Below are 20,388 nucleotides of genomic sequence, written 5' to 3' on the forward strand. Positions count from 1 at the left end.
CCTCCTGCCTGTCCAGTTACAGAGGACTCGCCCAGGCAGGATGGTTACCTGTACTTGCAGCTGTAGATGTTCACGCGGCCTGCCAGGTCAGCCCCGGGGCCCTGCACGTGCATGTCGGCCTCAGACAGCTGGTCTGCTTCCGTGGCATACTCGACCACGACCACGTAGTGGCCGACCCTCGGGACCCGCAGCTGCAGGTGCAGCTCCACCTGTCGGAGAGCCCGAGTGGACAGATGTGAGATGTACTGGATGTGTTTCCATAGGCAACAGTGAAACTGGGGCTAAGCAGACCCCGGGAAGAGTTTTATATGTCATCATACTAAGAAATGTGGTCCTGTAGGTAGGGATGCCCAATAAAATACAGGAAGCTCCATTAAGTTTGAAATGCAGATAAGTAACACATAATTATAGTTGAACTGCAATTCAAATTTAATGGGGCATTTGGTATTTTTATTGTCTAAATCTGGCGACCCTACTTATAGGGGCCTCTACTCCTTCTACCCATATATTTGCCTTGTTTCCCAAGGCCAAAGATACTCCAAAACTTGAAGTAATAAGGAATTTCCAATGGGAGATAAAAGGAATGAAAGTATGCCTTGAAGCCCTTTAACTGTTCTTTGATTAAAAAAGAGACTTTTATGAATGCAAATAATGACTTGTATGAATGCAAATAATGTAAAGTGATACCCACACCCCTCTCCTGAGATGACTAATAATAGCTTGGTTTTCATACTTCCAAACCATTTTCTGCATCTGAAAATGCACAATGCACATATATGTACTTTTTTTTTAAAGAAAATCTGTAGGCAAACATGGATGCTTTCGTACCATCACAGCAGAGCTGAGTAGTTGCGACAGGGTCCATATGGGCCGCAAAACTGAAAATACTTACTACCTGGCCCTCTACAGATAAAGCACACCCACCCCTGACATTGCCTAGTGGTTAGGAGGATGCAGTCTGGAATCACTGTGCCTCCAGCTGTGTGATCTTGAGCAAGTTACTTAACATCTGTATGCCTCAGTATCCCCCTGGGTAAAAATGAGGATAACGTAGTACCCACCTCTGAAGATTATGAGGATTAAGTGAGTTAATATGTGAAGAGCTCTTAAAACTGTATCTGCATGTTGTAAGCACTATATAAACGATGATTTCAACTCTGGTTCTTGCTTTTTGCCATGACTTTTTTTTTACTCAGTAGTATTTAGTGTGTCTATACCTGTACATACAGATATACTTCATTCTTCTAATGGCTGCCTACCATTCCATAGTATGAATGTAAAATCATTTATTTAACTAATCCCCTATTGTTAGACACTTAGGTTGTCTCTAATTTTTCTTAAAACATATAAGGCTATATGATCATCTATCTATATCTATATATCTATGTATATATCTGAATCTATATCTATATTTATATCCATATGCTAGTATTTCTGTAAGATTCCTAGAAGTGGAATTAGAATTGCTGGATCAAAGTGCAGGTGCATATTTAATGCCTGAGCCAATATTAGAACTACATTCCTTAGCAGTTTAACCCACTTCAGCCCGTAAGCGCAGGCCCAGCCAAGCTTCACCACACTTAATTAAAATCCTCTTGTCCCTTGCCTTCAGGAAATTCACATTTACTGTTCCTTCTGTACAGCTCTGAAGCCCACAACTGCTATTTTCCACAGTGATTTTTCTATCACTTAAATAATAGAAAGACTTCCCTCAGGGAGAAAATGCAGATTATCCACACCACTTTTCCACTCTGTGTTTTACAGTGAAATATGACGCTGCCATTGGTCCATGTGGGGAGGTTATTGCCAGCATCTCTCCCCTGGGCATCTCCAAACCAGGGCTTGTCTGTCTTCACCCCACCATGAAACACACACAGGCCAATGATGAGCTTTCTCCCACGAGTTATTATTGGCTGCCAGTTCTATCATAGCACTCTATTATAAATTTCTATTACTCTTCCTACTCTGAGTCCTATGGGTTGATTTTTGGAAGACTTGTTGGAAGGGTTTTGAATGTATTTGATGGTAATAATGGGTTTTGACAAGTCAGACAAAAGATGTAAATGATGGAAAACAGAAACCCTACTGTCGCTATTTGTTATCGTTATTATCTTTGAAAAAGGGAACTTTAACGAAACCAGTGTCACTCTGGAGGGATCTTTCCCATTTTATGGCACAAAACTGTCTTCACCTAGTTATCAGTGTTTCAGGGTAAAGACATTAAAGGTGGGTTTATCAAATCTGTTGCTTACACAAAGCTAAGAGGGATAACTAACATGCCTGATGTCAAAGTAAGGATTCAAAATGATTTGGTCAACATATACTTACTAAACACCTACTCTATGTCTGCCCACCAGCAAGGTGATGGACATGAAATGGTAAACAAGACAGATCTGGTCTCTGCCCTCAGACAGACTTTAATCAAATAATTAGATAACTGGACAAATGCAATGTGAAATTACATGTATGACAGATGCTCTGAAGAAGGGCTAAGAGGGGTGCCTGAGCTAGTCAGGAAGATGAGGGGGGAGGGGAAGACTTCCCTGAAGAAGCAACAACCAAGCTGAGTGCTGGAGGACAAGGAACAGACAGCCAGACCAAGAGGGGAGGGAAAAGCATTCAGGCAGAGGGAACAGCCTACGACATAAAGGGTAGCCTATAATATATGTCCAAGTGACTGAAGGTAGGCCACAGTGACAAGGAACAGAGAGCAAGAGGAGGTATGATAAAATTGGGAGGTAAAAGGGGCAACCTTAGAGGACATTACAAATTTTTGTCTCTATCCTAAGAGCAATAAGATGTTATTGTAACGTTCCAACTGTGTATGTGTGCGGTGGGGTGAGAAAGTCAGTGATGATAAGATACTTCTATCAAAATGAGCATGCTGACTACAGTATGGAGAATGAGTTGGGAGATGCAATAAGCAGAAGCTGATGTGGGTGAGCTAATGGGGAGGCTACGACAGAGATCCTTATGAAAGATGATGGGGTATTGGGCAAGAAAGATAGATGGAGAGAAGTGGAGATTATTTTAAAATGTTTGGGGAGTACACTCAGGAATGGGTTGGCTTTGGTGGGGGAGAGAATGGAAGAAGTCATGCATGACCCTGAGAAATCTGGTTTGTGCACTTAGATGGATGGTGGTGCCATTTACTTAGGTAGGGAACGCTAAAATGGAATTTGAGATCCCTCTGAGATATCTAAGAGGTAATGTCAAGAAGGAAGTTGGCTGTGCCACTCTGCATATAAAAGGGGAGGTGTGACTGGACATACCAATTTGGGAGTTATCTGTGTAGAGTTGGTACCTAACATGATAGACATGGAGGAGACTGCTTAGGCAGAGACTACAGCATAAAAAGACAAGGGCTAAGGGGACTTCCCTGGTGGTCCAGTGGTTGAGAATCCATCTTGCAATGCAGGGTATGCTGGTTCAATTCCTGGTTGTGGAACTAAGATCCCACATGCTGCGGGGCAAATAAGCCCGCACGTCACAACTAGAGAGCCCGTGTGCCGCAACTACAGAGCCCAAGTGCAGCAATTACAGAGCCCATGTGCCGCAACTAAGACCCGACGCAGCCAAATAAATAAACAAATATTTAAAAAAAAAGACAAGGGCTAAGACTGAGTCTCAACAAATTCTAACATTTAATGGCTAGACAGAGGAGGATAAGCCTGCAAATGATATTTTGAGGAGGCGGCCGGAGAGGCAGGAAGAGACCCAGACTACTCTTAAATTCTGGAAAACAAGGCAAGAGAGTGGTTTTTTTTGTTTGTTTGTTTGTTTTTGGCTGCATTGAGTCTTAGTTGTGGCACACAGGCTCTCTAGTTGCAGCATGCGGGCTCTCTAGTTGCTTGCCCCGCAGCACGTGGGATCTTAGTTCCCCAAACAGGGATTGAACCAGCGTCCCCTGCATTTCAAGATGGATTCTCAACCACTGGACCACCAGGGAAGTCCCGAGGGTGTTTTTAAATGGAAGGAGTATTCAGCAAGTATTGAAAGCTGCTGAGAAGTTAAATAGATGAATAGATGAAGACTGAAAAAAATCCATGGGATTTAGCAACAAGGGTATCATTGGAAACCTTGGCCAAAAAAAAAAAAAAAAAAAAAAAATTAATGGAGTGGGAGGTGAAAGCCAGAGTGGTGTGATTTGAGGTGTGAGTGGAAGGTAAACAATTAGAAATCGTGAGTCTAGACAATTCTTGGTTTTGAAAGGGTGAAGAGTTACGGAGCAGTGGCTGAAGGATTGTGGGAGGGGGAAGGAGGGTTTTAATCAGAACAGGATAGAATTTAGCGTTTTTTAAATGTAGGATGACTTCCAGTTCAGATGGCACAGGAATTCACATTTGCTGTACCCCATCTGCTCCAAGACACAGCAACCATGGATAAAATGTTTTAATAGAAAAACAAAAATTATGTTTGGGATTAAAAGTAGACAGATGATGGAACATAAGTAAAAGAAAAACTTCAAATAGCAAGGTCCTCTTGTCCTTCAGGTCTGGAAGCAGGCTGTTTGGGTCAGCAGTTCAGCATATGCAGAGTAAGGAGAATTAAAAATGCTTCATATGCGACAGTGGCCAGATCCAGGCTCATTTTTTGAAGCCAAAGGATGAGGGTTCCTTCAAATCATGAAAAACTGGAAAAAATTGCTGAAAATCTGCCACCTGGGTTTCAGCTTTATAAAAATCCGTGGAATTTGGGAACCAAAGATCAAAGATGAGGCCTCATGACCAAGAACTGAGTTAAGCACCCACTGGCTCAGTGTCTGAATCTGTACTACCCCCAGTATCACAATAATAGAGGTTGGCACATCATAATGCTTGGCTCTGGGCTAAGGGTACAGAGGACCAGACAGACACTGCAAAACTACTGGGCTGAGATGGATGTGGAGAAAGACAGAGAAGATAAAAAAGAACCTCTCATTCAAAGTAAGCCAATAAGCAAACAAAATAAGCCTCCACAACATAAAGAAATCTAATGTTAAGAAAGACAGGCAACAATATCATCAACTGAAGATGAGTTCACTTCAGATGAAATGAACTTTATGAAACAGTCTGACAAAGGCTTTAGAATAAGTATAATGGTCCCTTATCTGGAACCCCCAAAATATGAAAAGGAAATCCTGTTTTTGTAACTCATTTGATGGCAAAACCTAACCCAACCCTAACCAGGCAGCACTTGGTGGCAAAATCTGACCTGAACTGATATAAGTCCATGTATATAGTCTTCATGTATCTCCCTTGGTGTGCCTACTCATGCTTTTCATTGGATAAATAGTAACCTGTTTGATTACAAGGTGCTGTCCCAGATGCCACTATAGATGTTATGCATGTGTGTATCATTTTATCTTTTTAATATCTTAAAAATTCTGAATTCTGAAACATACCTTGCTCCAAGGGTGTTCAGATATTCAAAAAGATCAATAGAGTAACTCTTCTTTGAAAAGCAAATGAAGCTATGAAATAAAAATTGGCAGCGGAGAAACAAGAAAAAGTAAATATGAGAAAGAGCCAATGAGAAATTTTTTGAGACTAAAAGTACAAATTACATGGAATTGGTAGGCTGAATAAAATCTAGACTGGAGATAGTGAAACAGAGCATTCATGTATTCTAACAGAGTCTTGAGGATGTCATCCAGAAAGCATCACAAAGAGCCAAAGAGATATAAAAATACGAAAGAGCAGTCTGGAGACAGATTGAGAGGCTCCAACATTCTTCCAGTCTGACTTTCAGAAAAGAAGATGTAAGGACAAGCAGCAAAGTAATATCTGTAGAGATACTAACTGATAATTTCCCAGGATGAAAGACATGACTCTTCATATTGAAAGTGCACTTTGAGTATTAAACTAATAAACAAAAATAAATCTGCACCTAAACACATCATAATAAAACTTCAGAATATCACAAATAGAAGTCCATCTTAGAACTTATGGTTAAACATACTGGATTTAGCACACATATTTATTGATCCTCCCTCTCAGAAATCCACAAAAATAAGAGTAAATATTTTTTGAATCATAAACCCACAAAGAAAAGAGAATTGAGAAGAGGAAAAGAATAGACCAGAGATATACAAAAGTTTGGAAGCTAGAAAGCAAATGGATGTTAACTAATTGAACAGACCAAAGAAAGTTGAAACCTAAGTGTGTGAGTGTGTGTGTGTGTGTGTGTGTGTATGTGTGTGTGTGTAGGGTTGAGTTGGGGTTGGGGTTGGAAAAAAAATCTAGGAAATCTCCCAAAACATAAAACTAGATAAAGAGATTGGAAAGGTGGACAAAAGATAAAGAAATAAATTATCAAAGAAATAACTCAAGAAAGTTTCCCAGAGCAGTTTCTAGGCTAAAAGGGTCTGCCAAGAGCCCAGCACACTGGCTGAAACTACCTATATCAAGGCACATCCTTATGAAATTTCAGAATACAAAAAAATAAAAAGATGATGCCAAAAGGTTTAGGAAAGGAAAAGCAGGTTGCATCCAAAGAACTGGGAATCAGAAGGTACCACAGGTGCTGGATTAGGTTACCTCTAGAAGAAGTGAGTCCCCCATCAATTTAAGTATTCAACAGAGGATAAATGAATAAATATGTGACAAGGATAATGTAGAAAGAATTCTTTCACAGGAAGGGAAACCAGATGATTCCTAAGACCTCTTCTAACTCCATTTGTCTCTGAGTTTTAGCACAGTGATCTATTAATGCTGTGCAATAGAGCTTTCTGTGATGGCAAAATATTCTGTAATCTGTGCTGTCCAATAGGGTGACGACTAGACATATATGATTATTGAGCACTTGAAATGTGGTTAGTGCAACCACGGAACTGAATTTTTAGCTTTACTTAAGATTAATTAACTTAAATATATATAGCCACATGGGGCTAGTGGCTACTGTATCAGACAGCACAAGTCTGTAAGCACTCAGATAAAACAGTAAAAACGACCTCTAAATAAAACTGGACAGCCCAGGGCTTAGTTTTGTGCATCATGCAAATAGAATAGCTCAGCGCTGTGGCTCTGGGCTAAGTCAGAGGTAGGGACAGCTCCTGATGAGTCATCAGCATCACTTCTTGGAGATCAGCCCTTCCCAACTGTACCTCCCTGCTGTGTGGGGAACACACACACGTGTGCGCTCACGTGCACACACACGCATATTTGTATATATGCGTAGGCATGTATATACATCTGTATACACACACAGCATGGGTAGGGAGAGAGACAGTGGACTGAATATTAGAATGGAGAGGAAGTAAGATCACTTTGTTTTTCTTTATGCATATTGTTTTACTTTTTATAACAAGTATATATTTTTGTAAAATAAAAACTCAAATAAAATAAAATGAAATGAAGACTAAATTTAAGAAATATCCTTAAAATCCTATAACTTCTACCTTGAAAATGTTAGGAATGTACTTTACAAAAAGGTACACATCTAAATGGTCAGTGAGGGTACCATATATATTTTCATTCCACAGATTTAATCCCCCAAATAAACATTTTCCTCAAGGGTGTGAAACAGAGAACATTGTAGAAAGTAAGGAATGGAAATATTGTGGAGGAAGTTTTTTTTCAGTGTCTTCATTTTGAGGTAATGAGTTCTAATTGTTGATACACAATACTTCTAACTCAATCTTAAAACAGTGTAGTCTTAAATTGTTTTGAGGCTCAGAGAACTCCCGGAAGAAAAGTAATGCCAAGATCTGTACTGACCGGTCCTCTGAGCCATGAAGGAGGTCCCTTTGGGAGTAGCAGTTCCAGATTATGAGCTCAAGGAATTCAGCTGCTACAAATCACCTAGCCTGAGGGGATGAGCAGTCAGGGAGCATTGTATCCTTTTAGGGTAAGCTGTGTAATTTCTGGAAGCCTTGTAGAGAGATCTTGCCCTGAATCAGATAGAACAGGATGCCCCCTTATAAGCCCAGAGGATCAAAAGGAAAGGATTCTGTGGTCGTCCATGTTCCCCACCACATCTACTGCAGAATGTGCTCAGAGACTAGCCTTTTAATGGTTCAGTGCGCTGGACCACCCAGGCCCAGCCTGAATCAGAGAACTCAGCACACCTTTAATTAACACCTCTGAGGAAGTCTTCCAGGTTCCCCTGAACGTGAGAAGCAATTGCAGCCAAGGGTTTTCAGCAGACGGACTGGGAAGTAATAATAGTTTTGACAGTAAAGAAAAGGTTGCCCCACCTCTCTCCCACTGAGGTCCGCCATGACTGGGTGTTCAGGGGTGGGCTGCCTCACTGCCAAGGGTCTTGGCTCCCCATCAAGCAGGAAGTGTCTGGCCTCAGAAGCCAGGGCACAGGGGAATCGGGTCACTGGCAAATGCTGGTAAAGCAAACAACTTCAACAACAACAACAACAAAATACGACAGTTACGACCGAGAACAGAACACAGAACATCACAGTGCATCCCCGGGGCTCTTATCCTTTCCGTCTTTCATTCATTCACTCATCATTCTTCAACCAACTCTTACTAAGTGCTTACTACAGGAATCGGATGGTCCATTTTCATCTGCATGAGGAATGGGAGAAGCAAAGGTCCACAAACCTAGATACCATTTTAAGCTCTTCCCCTCACCGGATGCATGACCCTGAGGGTATTACTTGGGCATGCGTCGCCACTTCCTCATGCGAGAGGGTGAGTCACTCTTACGCGCCAGATACCGTGTGCAAAGTACTTTGTGAATCTTACACGAAAGACAGTCACTGCCACAGAGAAAAACCACAATTAAGGAATTAAGCAGAGGATTCTGTTCAGTCGTGACCCTGAAGCCTGTTGAGAATCCTTGCACCCAAGGTTCCTGAGTTAGAGGCCCCCGACAATGCACCTGCTGCCCATACTAACTTCTCTCGGGGAGGGCCTACGTCGGCGCACGGCTCTGTGACCGGCAGCTGCAGTGAGAGAGCCTCATAGTAGTCCCTGGGGAGCAGTGCCAGGTAGTCCTAGGAAATAAAGACCGAAAGGACGATTACTCATTAGGAGGGCGGCCGTACGTTAGTAATAAAATAGCTACACATACTAGCTAAACTAATAATAACCAGGTGAAGCACTCTAGTTGAACTGTCTTCATCAACTGCTTTGTTCTGCCCCCTGACTCACTGGAACACACAAAGCAACCTCTCACAGGAGCTTCAAGCGTTGGAGATTAAGCGCCTCAGGCAAACATTTTTATTTTCAAATCTCAGGGGAAGTTTTACCGGTTCTTCTGGGTTGTTAATAAATTCAGAAATAAAGATAATAATAACCTGTCAATTGATTAGATGTTCCTTGGACATGCTGGTTGCCTTCATCCCTATAGAACCCTGAGTTGTAGGTTATGTATTCTGGCTTTTTATTCCCACACCAGAGCAACGCTCTCCTGGCTTCGTGTAAAAAAGTGATGTTTTGTGATCCTGGTAAATCATAGCCTGAAACTGGCCCACTGCCTGTCCTGGGTCAGGAGAGGAAGAACATGTTCCACTGAGGGCGCCACGGGGAGCCCACAGCGGGAGTTCAGAAGCAGCTCTGCAGGAGAGGGCAGAGTTTGGGCTTCTGCCAATCCTGGCATCACTGACTATCTGCCGAGGGAGGAAGGGAGGGAATGTTGGCCACAATGGTGAGAGACTCGTACACGGGCCATGAGGCTTTTGTCTCTTCACAGCCCTCAATTTGTCTACAGCAGAGAGGAGGAGAATGTACAGGAGAGGAAAAGTAGGGGCTCAGCAGGCTTCTATCTGAGTGGGGTTTAATTTAATTTAAAAAAATTTTTAATTGAAGTATAGTTGATTTACAGTGTTGTGTTAGTCGCTGGTGTACAGCAAAGTGATTCAGGTGTGTACTGATATATTCTTTTTCATATTCTTTTCCATTACGGTTTACTACAAGATACTGAATATGGTTCCCTGTGCTATACAGTAGGACCGTGTTGTTTATCTATCTTATATACTGTAGCTTGTATCTGCTAATCCCAAATTCCTAATTTATCCCTCCCCCACCCCCTTTCCCCTTTGGTGACCATAAATTTTTCTATGTCTGTGAGTCCGCTTCTCTTTTGTAAATAAGTTCCTTTGTATCATATTTTAGATTCCACATATAAGTGATACCATATGGTATTTGTCTTTCTCTTTCCAACTTACTTCACTTAGTATGATAATCTCTAGGTCCATCCGTGTTGCTGCAAATGGCATTATTTCATTCTTTTTTATGGCTGAGTAGTATTCCATTGAAAAAAAAAATATATATATATGTGTGTGTATATATATATATATACCACATCTTCTTTATCCATACATCTGTCAATGGACATTTAGGTTCCTCCCATGTCCTGGCTATTGTAAATAATGCTGTTAGGAACATTGGGGTGCATGTATCTTTTCAAATTAGAGTTTTCTCTGGATATATGCCCAGGAGTGGAATTGCTGGATCATATGGCAACTCTATTTTTGGTTTTTTAAGGATCCTCCATACTGTTTTCCATAGTGGCTGCGTCAATTTACATTCCCACCAACAGAGTACAAGGGTTCCCTTTTCTCCACATCCTTTTCGGCATTTGTTATTTGTAGACTTTTTAATGATGGCCATTCTGACCGGTGTGAGGTGATACCTCATTATAGTTTTGATTTACATTTCTCTAATATTAATTTTTAAATGGCTATTGCTCTATTAGTAAGCTTCCTTTGGTTGGGACCATATCTCCTCATTATTTTATGGTCCCAAAGATCCTAAAACAGTAAAGGTTGATAATAAGTGCTCAATAAAATATTTTTAGAGAAAATAAGATCATAATATGGAAGCATACATATGAATTATGACACAACTGCTGTGGCTAAAGGTCATGAAGACTCTTCCATGCCTATGCAGTAACTTTTACCATGAACTTCTTCTTTCCATTAGTCCAACTTTGTGCCCTGTTACTGGACTCAATGGTATTTTCCTCTTCCTCATGTCTAATATCTGTGAAACATTCAGAAACTTTAGTAAAGCAACAAACCTTTCTACCAAGAAGTGCAAGAAAAATAGGGACAGAATGAACAGCTTAAACCTTCACATTATCTTTATAAGATCTCAGATTTGGAAAGGACCTACATGGATAGGCATGGTCTCTACTGTATGGGGCAGGCTTGGAGTTAAGGGACTTGCCTGAGATCTGCTCATTTAGCCAATCAAAAGAGTTGTGCCAGAAGGAAAAGCTTTCTGTTTTCCACTCTGAGTGCATGAAACCAAGTATTGCCAAAGACTATTTTTGAAAAGACCTTGCTATAAGCGAAAGCAGACATCAAAGAGAGGTATCTGAAATAGCAGGTTTCATCCCTACAACTCCCCTGGCCTCTCTGGCTATTCTATTAATGGGCGAGGACACAGCCCTTCCCCTGATGAAGAGTTCTTTGTCCAAGGCAATCTGTTGGATGATGCTACTGCCACAGTCAAGGCAGAAGGAGGCAGGAAGCATGTCACAGAGAGGCACTGGCTCTTCGTCTCTCCCTTCGCTCTTCACCACCAAGAACTTCACTCATGTTAGGATCTTCTCTTCCTCTAGCTCCTTCTGATTCGTTGTGCACAGTTCCCAGAGAGGTTAATTTTTTTCTTATCGCCCTTCTGATTCATGATGAAAAATCCCAAAGAAACTTTTGACAGTCTGGGACATACGTTCATAAAGGTTGTGCATTTATTTTAATATCTTTGAGTCATTCTGAGTAAAAAATTTCTTTTTTTTTAGCCTGTGAGAAGCTGGCTGGAAGAATATAAAAGCTATTTCAAGTTGGCTCCTATGTCATTATGTCATGTGAGGGCAAATGTCACCATAGGTTCCTGTGTCTCAAAGGGAACCAGCTATGATTTTTCTATCTTCTGGTCACTGTGGGTCACTGTGGATGGACCATCCCTAAGAGGGGAAGAATCTCCCCTCAGAACCATCTCTTACCAGGAGGACTCCTTCCGCCTTAATACAAGCGATCCATGTTCCTGGTACAATTGAAAATGGATCTGCAAAACCATTTCCGGGTACGGTGACAAAGGCCGGCTCCTTACTCGGCTGGAAGATGGTCTCTTTGCTTTGAGCAGCATCTATCAGAAATAAAAAGAATTGCTTAGGGCATTTTTCTAGCAGCCAGTGTTCTGATTTTAGATACTCAGCTTTGAACATTCAGTTGACATCTGAAAAGGTTTCAGATAGTTTACTGATCATATGAACTGATCAGATTTACTGATCTTATTTTCAACAATTGCATGAATGCATACGCCTATGTATAAAATAGACTAGAAAGATATCACTGATAAGATGTTAACAGTGGCTATCTATGCTGGGATTGTAATTTTTAAATTTATTAAGTATATTAAGACATGTAAACTGCTTAGAAAAGTTCTTTGCACATAGTAAGTATTCAGTATATTACATTAGATATTAAACTATTTTTTTCCTTCTTTGTTTACATGTAATTAAAAATTTTTAAATTTCTGTTGAAGAACAGGCATTCATTTTGAAATAAGAAAAAGTTTCAGTTTTCTTTTGTTTTCAGGATGCAATGTTTTCTTCTGCATTAAACAAGCAGAGGACCTTCTGTAGAAGGTTCAGAAACAAAACTGTCCCATCGGAGTCCAATGGAGGCTTTTTCTTTGGAAGAAATGTTTACTCCAAATACCTGCATTCACTCTCCTGTTCTACAAACATCTACGGGGCCCACTATGTGTCAGGGCTGGAACTAGGTTCTGGGGACCAGGCAGTGAACACAGCCAGCATGGCCTTTGCTCCCTGACAGTGGGGACAGGGGAGGTGGGGGGTTGCAGACCAAAAGAAAATACAGTACAGCGTGGACAGTGCCATCTGGGAGGAGGCATAGGTTATTACGGAATAAATACACAACTGGGCTCCTGACTCAGACATGGGGGCTTAGGAAAGGTGTCTCAGAGAACAAGAAAACAAACCACAATGTATTCCAACTGTTTGAGCTAACGGAGGGCAAATTGCTGATGGCATTGTCCCCTGGGAGGCAGTGGGTCCATTAGAAAGGGTTTGGGGTCTGAAGATTGGGTCTTGTCTACAAAGACCAGCTGTGTGCTTAGAAAATTTACTACGCCTCTCAGCTGTTTCCTCCTCAGCCTTCTTCGGTTTCACAAAGTTCTTATCATGTGAGGAAATGGATGCCAAAGTACTCTGTAAATGATAAAGCAAGCTTGCCAGTTCTTCCTAGTAGCTACTGTCTAATCAGCCTCCAGCCTTACAAGCTTGGCTGACACAACTGGGTACATCATTTCTTCCCCAAGTCCGACTCTGCCATGGATACTAAACGAAGGCGCTTAAATTTCCCACCTAAATTAGATTTCCATTGGCGCCATTTTGTGTCCTTGTGGAATTCCCAGTAGTCTGTTCCTGGACGAGCGAAAGCCCTCACTCCTTGCAGAACAGACTTCCACGCCTCATCTCTGACTGTGGTGAGATCTGCCCTCTGACTGGGCTCCTCGTCTGCCCTCAGGAATCCCTCACCCCTGAATGAGGTTGGCATATTCCTCCCTGGAGCTCTCTTGGGCTTCATGCTTTACCACATTCATGTTAAAAATTCCTGTCCTCACCTGTTTCTCCTTGAATTACTTGGTTTGCCTGAAACAATGGGAGAATTTAGGGCAGTAGGCCAGGGGCTCTCAAGTAACACCACAAAGGTGACACCCACTTTACCTGAATGAGTTATAAATTAGCTTTGCCCTGTGGTGATATCATAACCCACGGGGTTCAGCCAAGGTACATAGGTTGTTACACTGATTTATTTTATGACAGTTAATAACAAATTTAACAGCAAAATTTAAATACCCAGAGCATTTAGAGATTGAAAAGGTACAAAGGACAGGGCATCTGTGTCCCAATCAGACTACATCCCAGGCTTCATGTTTTCTAAAGAGATCAATTTTGTGAAAATTAGAGAAAATGTTTCACTAATTAATCGCTTCTTTATACAAAAGAGGCTTGAAAATTTACCCACCTGCCTTAGCCCAGGATGGATAAATAGTTACACGGCCAGATACTGCTTCAGCTCCAGGGTTAATATATCTCAGAACAACCCAAAACAAGGAGAGACTTGACTTCCCCACATTCAACACGATCCTTACTTCATTCTGAAAAATACCAAAAACCCATAAAGTATAGAAGAGACAACTGGTTAAAAGAAATGCTAGCCAACCAGTGATGGCATTCCAGCTTCACTACTGAGCTTGTAGTGAAACCACACACACACACACACACACACACTCATATACACACACATTCACAGCCACTCAACAAACACCAAGTGACTAACTCTGCGGAAGATGAACACAGGCAAGTCAGCCAATAAATTAAAATCACTTACAATTAAAGGTTCAGTGAAAACACACTCCCTCAGCAACCGAGATCCTCTTTTGACATTTTAGTAATCAGGCAGACAGAGCGGAATGTTAGATGGATTAGTTCAGGGAAAGAAACAGTGACGGGGCAACCACCACTGGCTGGGAGAAATAAAAAGGCAGAACAGAAGGAAAAGAAGGTATGTTATTTAACACCACCAGCCCCAGAGAGAGAGCACTCCAGAGTCCACTTCACATGCGTAACATCTGAAACAGTCACAAAAACCAGTGGTGGCTAAGGAGAGGTTATAAGATCCCAAACACATTAGCGATGAAATCTAGATGTAACTAAAATCTGCCTGCTAAATCATATGGAATTTATCCCAGTCCCTGTCTGAGAAGAATGTGGGCTCTCTGCTGGGGACAGGGGGTCTTGCTGGTCCCCAGGTCCCGTTGCCAACACAATGCTCTGTAAGTGTTGCTGGGCCCATGATCTTGAAGGAGACACTAGACTACTTCAATTCTGAACCACAGACCACATGTCCAGATCCAGCTGTGGCCCAAGGAAAGTTCATGAAACATGGAAATTTCTAAACCAGTAGTTCTTTAGGTCTTTCCTCCAGTTCCTTTGGTTGAAATGAAGGGGACTTTTGTTGAACAAGACATCCATGACAATAAAGACTGGCGTTGGGTAGAATCCTTTGCTCTGGGAGCAGGAGCTGCAGCTGACCCACACTGAGGAACTCCAACTGGCCCTCTCAGTTTGACAGAATTCCTCTTTAAGGGTTAGTTCCACATTGGAAAATAAAAATGCAAGAATGTATTAAGGGCAGAGTAAAGTAAGTGGTGATTCCAGGGAACACCACCCAAGTCCTCTGACTAAAAATACTTACAGAAAAATCCACCATTAGAAATTCATTCCTTTGTGTTAACCAGCTATTCTTTCAAACTGCAAACACCTGTGAGGAGGTATATACCTTGATTGGGCTCTTAAGTCATTCACATCCTATTATGACTCAGTGGAATGCACTGCTTTTTTCTGAATAATGAAGTAAAAGCAGAGAATTAAAGAAACTGAATTGCTGTATTTGGGGAGAAGGAGGAAACAGTGGAGTGTCTTAAGATCCCAGATACTGTTAGCGAAAGGCATCTTAGATGGGGCACTTTGCCAGGCAAGAAGCAACGTTAGAATCAATAGGGGCTCCTAGGGAACTGTGACCCCCACCCCTGTTTCTCCAAGGGCTGCCTGATTTAGAAATAGCAAGCACTAGTCCTGGATCTGCTAAGGACACATACTGAGCTACCATCGTCATCAACTTGCCTCTTTTATTCTGAATTTCTCCACTGAGAAACAGCTTGAAGAGAGCAACCTCAAAGAGAAATTCTGAGGATAAAACTACTCAATGACTATAAAGAAACATTCAGTTATAAATGTTGTATAAGTTCTAAAGGTAAACAGACAATGTGTAAATTCCTTAATTATTCCACTGCAAAACCAAGAGAGATGGGTACGGTAGAGAAGACTGAAGGACAGGAGAAATATGGGAAAGAAAAATTAAATAGCATGACTAAAACTCCTCCTTTATCTTAGTTTCTGTTCATATAGTAATTCAGAGTTATAAAAAGTAAAAACAAGCATTGTTCAAAATTCAGCAACACAGGCTTTATTGGAATTAAGTTAACTCATTTTTATTCTCCACAAATGGCTTTAAAGAAAAATGTCTCTCATGTTAAACTATAGCCTAATTTCGTCTGGAAAACTTCTTATAAAAAGTCTCCAGAGATAAGCGCCATCTTTCTTTAATCCCTTCATTTTCTGATTTGGTGACCAAATTAAAGCAACAATAAGCTGTGAAATCGATATATATGCTTATCAGTTAAAATCCAACCTTACCCAGCACCCCATCTACCCTCTCAAGAACAAGAGTCCTGGAATTAGTTTTGGGAGAGTTCACCTTTTGGGGGTCTCGCTGAGAGGGCTGTGGGCAAGTGTATGGGCTGCTTTACCCGGAGGCTGCTTCCTCCTGGCTGCTCACCTGTACCGAGGTCATCTGAGCATACCCTCTCCAGCTGAACTCAGGAAACTCCAGGGGATCAAATCCAAACCGAAGCGCTCTTCCATTGGGTGTAGTGCCATCTTCAATCTCATACCTCATATGATGCAAATCCGGGAAATAGTAGTTGTTTTCAGGCCTTTTATAAATAAAATGTAAATGTGGATACAGAAAGTGAAGTTCATTGATAATCTGGATATCCTTTAATCCCAATAGCTATCACTGAAAGAACTCCCACCAAATTGACAGAGCACATTAAATAAGGACAAATTGGGGGTGGGGGCTGCTTTTTCTCTAAATTATTGCTTTCGCTCATGTAAACATTCACAGAAAACACCCAACACTACTCGTTCCAAGCAGTCAAATGAGAAAAGCACTGAGAACAGCCCATAGTGGTAGCACCCTTTAAAATGTTTTAAATGGTTGCCAACGATTTAGCAAAGTCAAATTGGGCTATTTACCATAAATTCATTCATTTATACTCATATTCACTGATTACACAAATATGAATATCTTTGCCAGGCACTGTTGCTAAGCACTGCAGATATCATAGTGAACACGACATAAAATACTTCGTATGCCAAGTTTACAAGTTAGATACATTTTCTCTACATATACATATATATTTTGATCATTAGAACGACTTTTCTATGTCTTGTTTTCTCTTAAACTATATGCCTATAAATGGATTCCTTTCAAGAGTCTGATAATGGTGGTCACAGAGAGGGATCAAAAATATTCAATTGCTTGTGTGACATTTTATATTCAAACTACTTGAAGTTCTTCAAAATGGCGTATTTTGACAATCCAGTCCCAAGCTAATAGCTGTTAGTGGATTTAAAGCCATAAAGACCAATTAGTCAAGGGAAATAAAAGGGCATGCTCCTATATTGCAAGTAGAATTAGGAATGCTTACAACTTATAAAGGTAATTTATGAATGTAATTTATGGAGGTAATTTATGAAGATCCCTAAAAATGTTCATTCCCATTGACATAGAAATTCTACTTCGGGAATATATTCTAAAGAATGACTTTATAGGGTCAAAAATTAACATAGGGCTTCCCTGGTGGCGCAGTGGTTAAGAATCCGCCTGCCAATGCAGGGACATGGGTTTGAGCCCTGGTCCGGGAAGATCCCACATGCCGTGGAGCAACTAAGCCCGTCGCCACAACTACTGAGCCCGTGTGCCACAACTACTGAAGCCCACGTGCCTAGAGCCCGTGCTCCACTACAAGAGAAGCCACCGCAATGAGAAGCCCGCGCACCGCAACGAAGACAATAGCAACTAGAGAAAAGTCCACGCGCAGCAAAGAAGACCCAACACAGCCAAAAATAAATTAAAAAAAAAAAAAATTAACATAAAAGAATGTCTACAACAGCGAAAACTTGGAAACAAAATATGTGTACAATTATGAAATAAAGAAATTATTAAATATTATGTAACCATTAAATATTCTGAACACTACTTAATTACAATGGAAAATGTTCATGATATCATGTGAAAAAATTGATATAAATTATATGATAAAATACAATACTAATTTTTATTCATAGAAAAAGCCTAGAAAATATACAAAAAATATTAAAAGGGGTTATCTCTGGGCGGCAGAATGAAGATTTTCCTTTGCCTTTTTACTTTTAGGTACTTATTAAAATTTTACAATGTAACACATATTACGTTATCACAAAAACTATTTGGAAAACAAAGTGAATGTGAATGCTTTCTAAACTTGTAAGAAAAACTAAAAATACACAAATAATACCGTAAACAAACATTTGGAGGAATTTAGGACAAAAAGACGCAAAATTTATCAACCTGGAAAAAGGTGCTGTGGCATCTATGTTGTTGGTGTGCTATCCTTTTATTTCATTTATCATTTACTACTAAATCAAAGGATAATCTAAATTCCATATATATATGTATTGGCTGTAATGTCAATATTTTGGCCTCAGGGTGGGTAATTTATTCTGACGCATTATTTCAACCCCCAAATTAGCCAATCACCTACATAGCTGGAAGGAGAAAAAAACTCATGCTGATTAAGTAGGGAGAAAGCTCACTTTATCAACAGGAAGGCGGGAAGAGGTAAAACATGGGTCGAAAATGTTTCTGAGCCAATTTATGAAGTTCCTCTGGTCTATGGTGAACCTCGCTCGTCTGCAGGAAAACAAAACTACAGATGTGCCTTTCTTCACATACATTTTACTATGAGGCCCCTTTTACTGTCATTTAGAAACAATGGAAGAAAGCACAGCTGAGCTGCTCTGATCCTGAGAATTCAAATGTTGGAAACATCGAGGAAAAGGAGAGAAGCGTCATTCTAAGTACTGGGTTGGCCAAAAAGTTCGTTCATGTTTTTCTGTAACATCTTACAGAAAAATCCAAACGAACTTTCTGGCCAACCCAATACATACGGTTCGCCTTGATTACATTAAAGATCTCTTTATTAACCTGTTGACAATGCAGAAGTAGTGAAGGTACTTGAGATTTAGAAGTTGCATTTCACAAGGGTTTCAGTGTATGATTAAAAGTCAGAGGGTTTCCCTGGTGGCTCAGTGGTTAAGAATCCGCCTGCCAATGCAGGGGACATGGGTTCGAGCCCTGGTCCGGGAAGATCCCACATGCCGCGGAGCAACTAAGCCTGTGTGCCACAACTACTGAAGCCCGCGTGCCTAGAGCCCGTGCTCTGCAACAAGAGAAGCCACCTCAGTGAGAAGCCCATGCACCGCAACAAAGACCCAACGCAGCCAAAAATAAATAAATAAATTTTTTTTAAAAAGTCAGAATGTTAAAAATTTTCTTCCTTCCACTAATGGACAATTATGGATGGATCATGGTTTCAGATAAATATAGAAACTGCTAAACAGGCAGGACAGAGGCAGCGTGCTCCATACCTGCTATAGCCCCTCTGGGACCTCAGTCTCCACTTGGCTCCCTTGCTCCCGTTCATTTTGATTTGCTTCTGCATGAGATGAGGGACTTCCTCCCACTTCTAAAGTTGTCTTAACCCCCACCCCCACAGTCACGGATCCCGAGGGAGAAGCAGGAGCTGCATCTGCTGGGCTCCTCCAGGCTGTGACTTCCACGTGGAGGTTCAGCTGTGGGAACCCACCTCGTGCATCCAGCCCAAGTCTCGCCCACCTGGCTTTTTGCACCTCTGGGAACTTTCCAGTGAGGCCACTCTGTGATCTACAAAGTGGAACCGTTTTTAGGGCAACTTTACCTCCTGTTTTAATTGGCCTCAGTGACAAGTGTCCAGATGGCAAATGACAGTACAGCTTCACTGGCCCTCTCACCTGGGGACCGCTTCTCTCTGCCCCAGAACTGCCGGCACAGACAGGACTCTGAGAGAGCCTTCACGACGTCAGTGTGGAGGGGACTCACCGCTGGCAGGTCTTCCCCGTGATGTGCTCTCGGCACCGGCAGACTCCAGAGGGCCCGCTGCACACAGGGGTGACGGCTCCACCGATGTCACACTGACACCCTGAGAGTCGGGAAACAGCAGTGGTCACCCATCAAAGCATCTCCATGCTGGAGGCTTCCCCTCCCTCTATGAGAAGTGGAAATCGGGAAGCCCGGGGTTGCAGGGCTGCGCCTTCTTTCCCTTGCCACACCTCACAGCTGGCAGGTGTTTGAAATATGTAGGAACCTCCCAAAGTAAGACAGCAAGTCCCCCCAAGAGTCCACTTGAAAGTTGGAGGTGCCCTTGTAGGCCAGTTCCAACACTGTTGTCCCATGTAAGGCGACAGCAGCCCAGGAGCCAAACACGATTTCACAGCATAGTGCTACTCTAGACAGTGGGTGCTAAGGAGAGGCTGCTTGAAAGATACCAGAGTAGCCTTGTGGGGCTCCTGCAACTTCATTATTTAACACAATATTATCACACAATATTACTGTGTGAGCTTTTTTAATATTTCAAAATTTATCTTTAAAATCTCTGTCTTGATGCTATTTACATCTCCCCTATGGGTCCCCCGCATCCCAATTATGATTTTTTTATAATTAAACCAACAGTGTGCTGGTAGAAGAAAAGTGGAAGCAGCCCTGTTTGC

At 41.5% G+C, this 20,388-nt stretch overlaps 1 protein-coding gene across 2 annotated transcripts in view; it reads right to left on the bottom strand.

Moving 5' to 3' along the window:
• Nucleotides 1-20,388, bottom strand: part of LAMA3 (laminin subunit alpha 3) — a 233,763-nt gene that overhangs the window by 109,995 nt on the left and 103,380 nt on the right. For both annotated transcript variants that reach the window (XM_061170276.1, XM_061170275.1), the window contains exons 18-24: nucleotides 19,721-19,820; nucleotides 16,316-16,472; nucleotides 13,940-14,072; nucleotides 11,890-12,032; nucleotides 8,835-8,932; nucleotides 8,177-8,330; nucleotides 49-209 (exon numbers count right to left, since the gene is read on the bottom strand). In XM_061170276.1, the coding sequence (XP_061026259.1) occupies nucleotides 49-209; nucleotides 8,177-8,330; nucleotides 8,835-8,932; nucleotides 11,890-12,032; nucleotides 13,940-14,072; nucleotides 16,316-16,472; nucleotides 19,721-19,820 (946 nt within the window). The remainder of the gene's footprint in view (nucleotides 1-48; nucleotides 210-8,176; nucleotides 8,331-8,834; nucleotides 8,933-11,889; nucleotides 12,033-13,939; nucleotides 14,073-16,315; nucleotides 16,473-19,720; nucleotides 19,821-20,388) is intronic.

Source organism: Eubalaena glacialis, chromosome 15 (assembly GCF_028564815.1).
Source record: "Eubalaena glacialis isolate mEubGla1 chromosome 15, mEubGla1.1.hap2.+ XY, whole genome shotgun sequence".
In the NCBI taxonomy this organism is placed as follows: Eukaryota; Metazoa; Chordata; class Mammalia; order Artiodactyla; family Balaenidae; genus Eubalaena; species Eubalaena glacialis.